At 47.2% G+C, this 12,012-nt stretch overlaps 1 protein-coding gene across 1 annotated transcript; it reads left to right on the forward strand.

The window, feature by feature from the left end:
* The first annotated feature begins 6,607 nt into the window (after positions 1-6,607).
* Positions 6,608-11,730, forward strand: FOS (Fos proto-oncogene, AP-1 transcription factor subunit). Its single transcript, XM_089522239.1, has 4 exons — positions 6,608-6,870; positions 8,599-8,844; positions 9,547-9,654; positions 9,902-11,730. The coding sequence occupies exons 1-4, from the start codon at positions 6,727-6,729 to the stop codon at positions 10,511-10,513; spliced, it is 1,110 nt and encodes a 369-aa protein (XP_089378365.1). The 5' UTR covers positions 6,608-6,726; the 3' UTR covers positions 10,514-11,730.
* Positions 11,731-12,012: the final 282 nt, after the last annotated feature.

Here is a 12,012-nt window from a genome sequence, read left to right on the forward strand (position 1 = left end):
TAGTTTCCTTCTGATTCCCCACAAATCAAGGAACTTGTGTGTGTCGCCATGAAGCTAGATTTTATATAGTGATCCCTCCCCATTTGCTGGGATTAGGGGTGAAGGACGCCATGAATATGGAAAAACCAAAAGTAAAAAAACAACACTATTCTTTTCACCTGAGAGAACACCTCTCTAGGAATCTCCAGGGCAACTCTATGGTCATCATCTGCCAGACATTGATCACAGAATCATGCTGGAGGACCTACAAAATGCTTAGAGAAGTGTTTTCTCAAGGAACTTCTAGGTTCTCTAGCACAACTCTATAGTCAACTTCTAGCAGAGTTGAGCTGGAGGACCTAGAGACTCCTAGAGAGAACATATTAATCAAATCCGCAAATAATAAAATCTGCAAAAGTCAAAGCATCATATGTATATGGAGGGTCAACTATATTTTCAGAAACTGTGTGCGTGGTGGGGAGCGTTTTCGAACATATCTTCATTTCTTGTTTCCATTGTGTTCCAGGGACAGTTCGAGGTGCAACCGGGAACCATGACATCACCTGCTAGAGCCCCATCTGAATATTTGAAAATTGAAAATTGCATTTCTCCTAGCTCTTTAATCTTAAGAATATGCAGATGCCCACATGACCTGGCTTTCCTCCCCCCATCTGCTTTGTCTTTGGAAATTTTTGCCCCATAAAAAGAGCTGGAGATTTCAAAGGACTGCAAATTTTGTCACCTTTTAGTTGGCCTACTTAAAGGTATTACACTGACAGGGATTTTGGAATCTCCTGTCATAAGTCCCCTGTGACCTCAGAAACAGGTTTGAAACCTCTGAGCTATCCATTGCATCTGTTTGAGTAAATGGCATGTGAGTGACAGCGTTAGGTCTTTCACCTTCATTTGAATGTATGATTAATACAGGGTGAAATGCTGACCCAGCTGGAAATGAACTGAAGTGTCATAACTTTACCTACCATTGAGTCAGTGATTTATTTTCCCCTTGCGTGAACTAGAACAACCCCAGCTACTTCACATGGGGATTGCCTTTAATTAGACCTGCTTTTCATTGTAACCTAGTCTGCCACTCCCAGCATTTCCCACAGCACTGGCTGTGCTGACTAGGAGTGATGGGATTTTCAGCTTAACAACATCTGGCCCACCCCTGTTCTAGAAAGTTTTAAATTAAATCTTCTAAATAAATGAGAAAATAATTATTTTCTGTAGGTACACTTTCATGTTATATTGTCATACTTCTGAAGATGTCAGCACCTTCATTGCTCATTTCTGTGAACTTTATCACACGGGAGGAATTTCTCTCAATTTTGAATGAAAAGAAAGTGGGGCCAGAACGCATTTACGTGAATTCGCTAGTTCAGCGAATTTACATCAATGCGAATTGCATTCGAACTGACTTCCCATTGCCCGAAAATAACATGCCATTGCCTGAATTTGCATGTGGTAGTCTAGCACGTAATAACGTTAAACCCCATGATTGCGTTCAGATTGCCATTGGATTATACTTCCAATTTCCCTTGTCTGATAAACTTCTGTGTTGCTCTTCTATTATTATACCCAGAAAAACTGAAACGGTAAGGATAGCAACAGCATAGTACAGGAGGCGCTCCACTGGAGTTAGGGGCACAGGGACCCTATGAAAGTGGGAAATGCACAAATACAAAAACTATTTTTTTTTACCTGAGAGAACACCTTTCTAGGAATTTTTAGGCCCTCTACTGCAACTCTATGGAAAACATCTTCAGAAGTTGCCCATATAATCATTGTGGAGGACCTACAGATGCCTAGAGAAGTGTTTTCTATGGTAATCTCTAGATCTTCCAACACAACTCTGTGGTCAACTTCTGGCAGAATTGCATTGGAAGACCTAGAGATCCCTAGGGAGAACATATTAATCAAATCCGCAGATAATCAAATCTGAAAAAGTGAAAGCCACAAATGGGGAGGGACAACTGTAGAACAGAATAGAATCTGTGGACTTGCAACCTATGGAACAAAGAATTTTAAAAGGATATCCTGAAATATCTTTATTATCTAACAGTTTGGTCCTGTGTAAGTGAGGCTTACTTCTAGCTAAGCATACATAAGATTGCAGCCTAAAATAAAGAATGATGATACAAAGATGTAAATAAAAGAATCTTGTAACATAAGTTGTAACATAGGCTTTTTGTAGACTTTGGGGCTCTGCAGACTGTCCCAAAGGGGCCGTTTCTTTTTGCACCAGATCGGGGCCCTGGAAACCTCGCGCCGCAGCCCCGATCCGGCCTTTTGCAAAAAAGGAGCCACAAAAAGCAGGTCCTTTTTGCACCTCCGAAAGGGTGTCATAGCCGCAGTGGCATGTCTGTATGGTGCCCCTTTGGCACTGTGTCATCTGGACGCAGCGCTGGAGGCACGTCTGGAGCGGCACACGGCATCAGGGCGCACTGGAGGGGTGGAGTCGGGCGTGCGTTGTCAGGATGTTGCACCCCAATTCTGCCCCCAGGCCAGCCTTTCAGGCCAGTCTGTAAAGGCCCTTTATCTACTTCCTCAGAGGAAGCAGACCAAGTCCAAGAAAGCTTATGCTACAATTTCTTTTGCATAGTTCATCTCAAAGGTGCTACAAGATCTCTTGGCATACTGATATTGCAGACTAACAGGGTGATCTCTCTAGATGTAAATTGATAGAGATAATGCAATTTGCATATTATTTAATGCCAATAAAAATGAAACTGATGTAACTGAAAGGAGACATATGCACTTACTGAGTTTCAGTCCACTCTTGCAATGACTAATATTCATATTAGAAAATGTTTGGCTGCAAACCTAACATTGTTGACTGGAACTGGAAACAGTGTGATTATGTACTCATAGTTAGCTTTGCCAGATCAGCTCATTTTACCAAAGACAGACGTGCAGGATGGCAAAGGGAGTTCATAAAACAGATTGTCCCTTTTATTTCTGCAATGATAAAATGGGGAAAATGTTAACTGAGGATTGTAGCAAAAATGAATGCGATTAGGACTGCATGGCGTACAATAGCAGCAAACTTTGGTAAGAATTAAAAAGACGTTAATCTCATAATAATTATTGTTCTGGATGGACCTTGGTGGAGAGCCATGAGGCTTAGTGGTTTGAGTGTTGGACTATGACTCTGGAGACTAGGGTTCAATTCCACACTGGGCCATGGAAACCCACTGGGTGACCTTGGGTGAGTCATACACTCTCAGCCTCAGAGGAAAGCAATGGCAACCCCCCTCTGAATAAATCTTGGGGGAAAAAAGGTTTGTTTTAGGGTTGGCATAAGTCAGAAACAACTTGAAGGCACATAACAACAACAACAACAACAACAACAACAACAACATGGACCTGGCTGTCAGAAAGGGGAAAGATTACATGCCCTGGCTCAATGCTATGGAATTTTGGGAAGTATAGTTTGTTCTGACACCAGAGCTTTGCCTTGATAAGATGGGGAAAATGTTATCTGAGGATTGTAGCAAAAATGAATGCTGAGATTAGAATAATAGAATCATAGAATTGTAGAGTTGGAAGAGACTTCAAGGGCCATCCAGTCCAACCCCTGCCATGCAGGAACTCCCAGTCAAAGCATCCCTGCCAGATGGCCATCCAGCATCTGTTTGAAGATCTCCAAGGTAGGAGGGAGATTCTACTACACTCCAAGGGAGTGTGTTCCACTGCCGAACAGCCCTTACTCTCAGGTAGTTCCTCCTAATGTTGAGGTGGAATCTCTTTTCCTGGAGCTTGCATCCATTGCTCCGGGTCCTAGTCTCTGGAGCAGCAGAAAACAAGCTTGCTCCCTCCTCAATATGACATCCCTTCAAGTATTTAAACAGGGCTGTTATATCAGCTCTTAACCTTCTCTTATCCAGGCTAAACATCCCCAGCTCCCTAAGGTGTTCCTCATAGGACATGGTTTCCAGGCCCTTCACCATTTTAGTTGCCCTCCTTTGGATACACTCCAGTTACTCAATGTCCTTTTTGAATTGTGGGGCCCAGAACTGGACACAGTATTCCAGGTGGGGCCTGACTAAAGCAGAATATAGTGGCACTATTACTTCTCTTGATCTAGACACTATACTTTTATTGATGCAGCCTAAAATTGCATTGGCCTTTTTAGCTGCTGCATCGCACTGTTGACTCATGTTCAACTTGTGGTCTACTTGGACTCCTAGATCCCTTTCACACGTAGTTTCATTCAGCCAGGTGTCACCCATCCTATATCTGTGCATTTTATTTTTCCGCCCTAAGTGCAATACCTTACATTTCTCTGTGTTGAATTTCATTTTGTTAGCTTTGGCCCAGCTTTCTAGTCTATTCAGATCATTTTGAATTTTGATCCTGTCCTCTGGAGTATTAGCTACTCCTCCTAATTTGGTGTCATCTGCAAATTTGATAAGTATGCCCCCAATTCTGTTATCCAAGTCATTGATAAAGATGTTGAATAGCACTGGGCCCAGGACATGCATGGTCTACAATAGCAGCAAACATTGGTCAGAATGTATAAAACACACATTCATCCCTCATAATAATTACTGTTCTGGATGAACATTGATGCCAGAACAAACTACACTTCCCAGGATTCCATAGCATTGAGCCATGGCAGTTAAAGCGGTGCCAAACTGGATTATTTGTGCAGTGCGGAGGTAACCATATTCTTTGTTAGATGCGACTGGGAAGGGGAGATGTCCTCTGTATGCAAATGCAGAAGCATGCAAATTATGGTGAAATAACATAACATCGCAAGGATAGACTTATTTCATGATGAAGAAAAGAGGTGTTGAGCCGATCCTAAGTACTGTAGTACTTGTGAACCCTTGAAACCAGTGGTATTATTAAGGTTGCCATCACCCAGTGCAGTAACTCATGGTGTAACCTCCCCCATTGACCTCCTTCCATCCCACACCATACAGAATCTTTAGTAATGTTTATTTGTATTAACGTTACTTATAAATTGTAATTCCCATACCACATATTACCGAATGTAATGGCAATAGTTGTGACATAAACAACTATATCACACAGAAAGCCTAAACGTATTTAAAAAGGTAAAGGTAAAGGTTTCCCCACTGACATGGTTGTCCCTATTATGGAGGCAGAATAGATTTTTGTGAAGCCAATAACCTGTTCATTGCAAACACATTCTTCATGCAACCAGAAAGAAGGCTATGCACATGGACATCACCAGATGTTCAACACAAAAACCAAATAGACTATATAACTGGAAGCAAAAGATGGTGGAACTCTATACTGGTGGCCAAGACTAGACTAGAGGCCAACTGTAGCACAGATCACAAATCGTAACAGTAAGACTCAAAAAGAAAACAAAACCAGTGATTATACCAAAATATGATCCGACTCATGGTGACCCTTCCTCAGCTGCATTTTCCCCTGTGCAAATTGGGTGATTCTTCTACCTAGTGACTAAAGATGGTACTGCATGCTGCAAAGAGGTTTACATTGTTCTTGTTCTTGTTGGCTGCCCTTGAGCCGGTTAATAATAATAATAATAATAATAATAATAATAATTTATACCCTGCTCTTCAGCCAAGGCTATCAGGTTAGATCCTGTGGATGAGACATCTCCAAGAATCCCTGTTCTCCACTGCCGTGCCCAGATCCTGCAAGCCCTTGCCCATAACCCCCCTGATTTAGTTCATGGTCTTCCTCTCTTTCTTCTACCCTCTACCTTTCCTAGCATTATTGTCTTTTCAAGTGATCCATGTCTTCTCATTATGTGGCCAAAGTATGATGATCTCAACTTGATCATCTTTGCTTCCTGGCTTCCTGAGGGCAGGGAACCGTCTAATTAATAATAATAATAATAATAATAATAATAGTAAGCCGCTCTGAGCGCCTTTAGGGCTGAAGGGCGGGGTATAAATACTGTAAATAGATAATAAATAAATAATTGTATGTTTATTGTGTTGTAATCTTATTATATTATTCTATGAAAACAAATAACAAGGAAAGATGGTGTGTGGTTTGTTGTGTCTCCTCTGGCTGTGGACCATGGAGGGGAGGCCCAGGTCCCTTTAACCAGGCGTCACTCCAGAGCGTGGCCACAGCAGCACTAAAAGGGAGCAAACCCCGAGCCACCCTCTCCTCCGTGGCTCCCCCTGCTGCCTGCCTCCCTCCCTCCCTCCCTGCTAGGCACGCGCCGGTCCTTTTGGCCGCAGCCCTGGAGCCCTTCCCGGCAGTCACACCCCTCTGGACAGGATGTATGCCATATAAGGATATTTACGTCAGTGGGTTCCCGAGCTTAGGCTGAACCATTCGTCGCAGAGCGTCGGGGGGGAGTTTAGTATTGCGGGTGATGGTGATTGACAACTGCTTTCCCTTGATTCCCCCCCAAATAACCGGGGACTTTTCTTTCTCAATTTTCTCATTAGCACCCTGACTTTTTTTTAGTGGAAGGGATTTTTGTAGCTGAAGAGGGGGAAGAATGCTCACAGGTGAAGGAGGGTCATACACACACAGAGAGAGAGACACACCCCCTTCCCGGATGGAACCTCCCGATCGTGACGTAGATCCCATTCACAAAAAAAAGTTTCTGCCGCAAGAGGATAAAAGGCGGCGGTGATCCCTCTCGTTTTTTACTCCAGCAGCAGAGCTCAGAGGCAGAGGAATAGGAAGAAGAAGAAGCCTAACGCTTGCCTACTCTAGGAACCCCTGAGTGGGGGTTATCGATTATTGGCTTGTTGATTATTATTGGCTTGGTGCTGCTCCGAGATGATGTACCAGGGCTTCACCACCGCCGACTACGAGGCCTCTTCCTCCCGCTGCAGCAGCGCGTCTCCGGCCGGGGACAGCCTCACTTACTACCCCTCTCCCGCCGACTCTTTCTCCAGCATGGGATCGCCGGTCAACCCGCAGGTGAGCAGGGGGATCGGGCTATAGGTCCTATAGGGTGACTAGGCAGTCCTTCTTTCCCCGGACCTGTCATCCCTTCCAGCATCGGGATCATCCCAAAACGTCTACCCTCTTTTTTTATTTGAAGCAGGGCTCTCTCTGTACTGGGAGGAAGGTGAGAGAGAGAGAAATAATAATAATAATAATAATAATAATAATAATAGAGGTATGGAAATGTAGGTGTTATTGCTGCTGCTAATGATGATGATGATAAGCACAGGCCAAGAAAGCCCCAGGATAGGTTCTCGCTTTAGGGTCAGAAATGACTTGAAGGCACACAACAACAAGAAGCAAAAGCTTGGCTCTATCTTTAGACGGAGGGTTTGAAGCTTTGGTTTTTTGGAGATGTCTGACATTTCCCCCCCTCCAATTTGGAGGCAATTTTGCGGTTGCCTCGGCCTCTTTCGAGGTGAGGACCTCGGTTCTCCCAGAGAGAACCCCTCTTGTTTACTCTGAAGTGGATGACATTATTATTATTATTATTATTATTACATAGAGAGATCTCGTATCCCCTTTGAGACTCACTGAAAGAAAGAAATTGGCAGCAGGAGCTTTCGAAGACTCGAGTCTGCTTCCTCAGATGCATTTAGTGGTGTGGAAACCAGGGATATATATATGCCATTGGTATAGGAGGATGTCAATTCCAATTACAAACCCTTTATGTGTGGAAATGAAGTTGCAGGAATAATAATAATAATAATAAGATGATGATGATGATGATGATGATGATGATGATGAAAGCAAGTGCAAGAGCAGGGTGAGCAGAGGTCCTCCAGTCAAGGAGGGCAATAGGGAAATGTAAGGCCTCCCAGAGAAACTGAGGACACTCCTCCAAGAAAAGCCCCAAACAGTGTCAGTTCATGGACCTCAATGCCAACGCTTCTCAGTGATGCTCCAAAACTGGAGGGTCTCAGGGACAGAAGGTGGACATGGAGGACAGGTCAGGGAAAAGGAGGACAGCTGGTCACCCTGGGCAAGAGCCATTCCCGATCTCCACCTCCTGGACCTGAAATGACTGCTTTGATACATCTCCCCCCAAAAAGTTACCTTAGGGGTTATATATTGATCCCGTACTGATACCTCCCATACTTTATGGATTACTTATTGATAAAGGACTGACAATATAGGACACTGATGATAGTGTAAAACTGTACATAGAATCATCAGTGTATTATAAGGCCATTCCTTTGTGATGGTGGGGAGGGTCATGGTGTGTGTATGGGTTTTCTTTTGGGGGGGAACTGACCTGCGAGATGATGCCTTGCGAGGATGAAGAGGAGGAGGAGGAGGAGGGAGGGGGGGAGCTTAACGCTGGAGCCGGTGCGTAAAGCAGCTTCATTGATAAAAAAGAGAGAGAGGCGGCTTCATTCAGGAGACTCCGGAGCGGCGCTTGCGTCATTGCTGACGTCAGAGATATTTATAACCAGCCTCCATGTGACGAGGAGAGACGTCCGAGCCAAGCTGGCCCCGGGGAATGCAAGCGAGATGGGCGCCTTGGTGTCCACACTGGGTCGACAATCCGGTTTGAAACCGCTTCCACTGCCTTGGCTCCAGGCTATGGAATTCTGGGCAGGGTCGTTTGTTGTGGAGCCAAGGCAGTGGAAGCGGTTTCAAACCGGATTATCTTCCCAGTGCAGACTCTGCATTGTTTGTTTAATAAAACCCTAACCCACCCTTTTTGTCCCCTTTCAGGATTTCTGCACCGACCTGGCTGCTTCCAATGCCAACTTCGTGCCCACCGTGACGGCCATCTCCACCAGCCCGGACTTGCAATGGATGGTCCAGCCCACCCTCATCTCCTCGGTGGCTCCTTCCCAGGCTCGGCCCCATCCCTACGGGCTCCAGGCCCCGCAAGCAGGACCCTACTCCCGGCCAGGGATGCTCAAGGCGGCCGGGAGCCGAGGGCAAAGCATCGGACGGAGGGGCAAAATGGAGCAGGTGGGCATCAGGGGGGCATTGGGAGGGACTTGAAGACATTGAAGAATATTTGGCCATAGAGAATCATTGGGGAATACTTATCCTTAGGGAGATATAGGGAATATTTGCCCATAAGAGACATGAGGAAACATTGGAGATATTTCCTATATGTTTCCCTATGGCCAAGTATGGTTTCCCTATGGAAATACAGGGGTGTCCCCATTTAATTGTAATAGGTTTTTAAGGGTGTTTTTACTGTGTGAGCCGCCGCCTTGGGTCCCTCACTGGGAGAAAGGCGGAATAGATATGAAACGAAATGATTCCTTGAAGGGAAAAGGGGGTTTATGAAGGCCTTTTGGAAGCCAAGGAGCAGCTTGAGACCCGTAGAAAAGGAGGAGTCCGGCTCTTTTGCTGGAGAATGAATGCCCTTGGAGCCCCCTTTAACTGCCACGGCTCCCTGCTGTGGCATCCTGGGATTTGCTAGGGGCACCAGGGCTCTCTCTCTCTCTCTCTCTCTGGCAGAGAGGAAGGAGGAGTGTCTCCCCAAAGGACAAGCCCTGGAAGGCCAGAGCCTTTGGCTTGGACTGTAGACTAAGGCTGCAGAACATCACTCCTTGGAGCTTCTCTTGCGGCGGAGCAGGAGGCGCAGGGCAGGGCTCGGGGTTCAAGGGGAGGCCCCTTCTGGAGACTGACCTCCTTCTCTCCTTCCTTCCTTCGCTGCAGCTGACGCCCGAAGAGGAGGAAAAGAGGCGAATCCGGCGGGAGAGGAACAAGATGGCAGCTGCTAAGTGCCGCAACCGGAGAAGGGAGCTCACCGACACTTTGCAAGCGGTGAGTGAGTGAGTGAGTGAGTGAGTGAGTGGACCCCGAGGCGCCCCGGGCTGCCTCCTCCTCCCCCTCGCCTTCTTTCCCTCCTTCGCTTTCTCTTCCTCTTCCCCTTCCTCCTCTTTTCTTCCTCCTCTTCTTTGTCTTCTTCCTCTTTTTCTCTTCCTCCTCTTCCCCTTCCTCCCTTCCTCCCTTCCTTCCTTCCTTCCTCCTCGGGGCCTGGCCCTAACCTCTCCTTGCTTCCCTTCCTCAGGAGACGGACCACTTGGAGGAGGAGAAGTCTGCGCTGGAGGCGGAGATCGCGCAGCTGCTGAAGGAGAAGGAGCAGCTGGAGTTCATCCTGGCCGCCCACCGCCCGGCCTGCAAGCTCCCCGAGCCGCTCCGCTTCCACCAAGACCTGACCCTCGCCAACGCCAACGCCGCCTCCCCGCTGGGGCTTCTGTCCGGAGGCCCTTCGGAGGAAGAGGCGGAGGAGGAGGAGGAGGAGGCGATGGAGGCCTTGGCGCTGCGGGGGGAGGCCAAGGCCGAGCCCCTGGAGGACTTCTTCCTGGGGCCGCCCTCGCGGCGGGTGCCGGACGCGGTGGAGCTCTCGGGGGGCTCCTCGTCCTCCTTCTACGCCGCCGAGTGGGAGGCCCTGGGCGCGGCCTCGGAGCTGGAGCCGCTCTGCACCCCGGTGGTCACCTGCACCCCGGGCCCCTGCCCCCCCGCCGCCGCCTCCTCCGGCGCCTACAGCTCGGCCTTCGCCTTCACCTTCCCCGAGAGCAGCGAGGCCTTCCCCAGCTGCGCCGCCGCCCACCGCAAGGGCAGCACCAGCAACGAGCCCTCCTCCGACTCCCTCAGCTCCCCCACGCTCCTGGCCTTGTGAGCAGGAGGCCCCCACCGCTGCATGGAGCCCCCAAGCGGGAAGGGAGGCCTCCCAGCTGGGATACAGCAAGGCAGCCCTCCTTTTGGGAGCTCGCTCGCTCTCTCCCTCCTTCCCTCCCCCGAAAGGACTGCCAGGGCCTGCGGAGACCTCGACTCTTCTTCCAGAGATGTAGCAAAAACCGCATGGAATGTGTCTGGTCCCCCCTTGCCTCCCTCCTCCCTCAGGACTGCTCCCCTCGCCCTCCTCCGCCTCAGCTGGGCTTAGGACCCCAGGAACAACACAACCACAAAAACACTACCTTTTCACCTGAGAGGACACCCCTCTAGGAACCCCTGGGTCCTCCAGTCCAACTCTGTGGCCAACATCTGCCAGACATTGACCATAGACCTGCGCCAGAGGAGCCACCAAGGCCTAGTGGAGCGCTCTCTCTAGGAGTCTCTGGGATGGTCCTTCGGTGCCGCTTTTGGTTAAAGTTGACCATAGAGTTGTGCTGGAGGACCTAGATATTCCTAGAGAGGACACATTGGTAAAATCCGTGAATAATCAAATCCGCTAAAGTCAAAGCCGCAAGCAATGGGGGAACGAGCGTAGTCATTTTGTAGCATGCTCAACATGGCTGGGTTTGGGTTTACTCTCCCTCCCTTCCCTTTCCCCTCCCTATACTCTTCACTAGCATTAATCTGTTGGTTTCATGGCTGGGTTTTTTAATCTGGTGCTGGGGAGGGGGTTGTCCTTCAGACTTTGTTATCTAGTGCAGCTGACTAACAATAACTACTACTACTACTACTACTGTGTTCCTGGCAATATCGTGTTTTGATAACTTAGCAACTGACCCAACTTTAACTGCTGGGGGAGGCGAAACAAGAAGGAGAAGGGGGAAAACGGACTTTCTAGTAGATCAATAAATAGCTACATTGTCCATGTACCATAATAGTTCTCCTTGTACAGTAGATCAATGTTCATCTGTAACTTTTAACTGATCATTACATTGTTGAAGTGGTCTGAATGGTTTGGCATAAGTTTTCCATGAAAACGTTTTTTTATTGTGTGTTTAATTTATTTATGGATATTTATATTTATTTTTGGGTTTTTTTTCTACCTGGAGGTATTGAGATGTGGATGGTGGATTTGGATTTAAAAAATAATAACAATTAAGCATTGTTCGCTTACTGTTCAAGACACTGTCAATAAAAGCATTGAAGTTGAATGCTATCAAAGTCTCTGTCATCTCTTTATAGCAAAAATTCTGAAATCGATATATATATTTATTTCTGACTATGTTGGGGAATAATATGAGACAATCAAGGTCCAAATTTGCCCTGGCTTTTCCAAGGGGTCAGGTGTAATGGTAAATGGCCCTGGTTTCAAGTCATATCCAGCCTAGATCACTATATCATGGGGTGTTCTTGGCAAGATTTGTTCAAAAGAGGTTTGCCAATGCCTTCTTCCCTTGAGGCTGAGAGGATGTGACTTGCCCAAGGCTACCCAGTGGGTTTCAT

Source organism: Sceloporus occidentalis, unplaced genomic scaffold (genome assembly GCF_023333645.1).
Source record: "Sceloporus occidentalis isolate IW3139 unplaced genomic scaffold, rSceOcc1.0.p SCAF_4, whole genome shotgun sequence".
NCBI classification, from domain to species: domain Eukaryota; kingdom Metazoa; phylum Chordata; class Lepidosauria; order Squamata; family Phrynosomatidae; genus Sceloporus; species Sceloporus occidentalis.